Raw genomic sequence first — 739 nt, forward strand, 5'->3', positions numbered from 1 at the left:
GCTTCAGGCCCTGCAAGGGGCTCTGAGCTCTCCCTGGATCCTTCCCTTCTCCAGAGGTGAACATCCAGCTCTCCCAGCCTGGCTCCAGAGGGGCTCCAGCCCTCGGAGCAGCTCCCGGACCTCCTCTGGAATTGCTCCAGCAGCTCCAGGTCCTTGGGAATTTGGGATGCGGAGCTGGAGCAGCTCCACAGGCAGGGCCTCACCTGGGTGGGGGGGGATAGCAGAGAAAACTCTGGAGCCATTCCCATGGATCCCTCACCTCTTCCCAAGGATCCCATTCCCCTCTTCCCAAGGATCCCTCACCTCTTCCCAAGGATCCCTCACCTCCTTCACTTGCAGGGCGGATTTGAACTCTTCCAGGCTGATTTCCCGGTCCTTCCCGGCGATATTCCCGAATTGTTTCGTCACCCAGCGCAGCCACTCCGCGTCCGCCGCCGCTCCCATGGCTCCGGAGCCTGCCCAGCACACGGAGCCGGCCCTAAATCCCGCAAAATCCCCTTCTCGGGAGCTCCTGCCGTGCTTCCAGCACTTGCAGCCTCCTCATCCCAGAGAGCTCCTCTCACGGAGCGTCCCGGAACGGGATCCTGCAGGGGTGAGCCGCGTTCCGGCGGCACTGGCTGCCCACGGAATCCCGAATTTCCATGGAGCTGCCGAGCCCAGATCCTGGGATAACCACGGGGCTCACCCGACCTCCACGAGCTGCCCGTGGGAGCATCCCTTGGGAATTGCTTGTTTTTCA

General features: G+C 62.7%; 1 protein-coding gene across 1 annotated transcript in view; it reads right to left on the bottom strand.

The window, feature by feature from the left end:
- Positions 1-733, bottom strand: part of NOX5 (NADPH oxidase, EF-hand calcium binding domain 5) — a 9,906-nt gene extending 9,173 nt beyond the window's left edge. The window contains exons 1-2 of the mRNA XM_017737005.1: positions 260-733; positions 63-78 (exon numbers count right to left, since the gene is read on the bottom strand). Coding sequence (XP_017592494.1) covers positions 63-78; positions 260-444 — 201 coding nt within the window. The 5' untranslated portion in view covers positions 445-733. The remainder of the gene's footprint in view (positions 1-62; positions 79-259) is intronic.
- Positions 734-739: the final 6 nt, after the last annotated feature.

This window comes from Corvus brachyrhynchos, unplaced genomic scaffold, assembly GCF_000691975.1.
Source record: "Corvus brachyrhynchos isolate BGI_N302 unplaced genomic scaffold, ASM69197v1 scaffold200, whole genome shotgun sequence".
NCBI lineage: Eukaryota > Metazoa > Chordata > Aves > Passeriformes > Corvidae > Corvus > Corvus brachyrhynchos.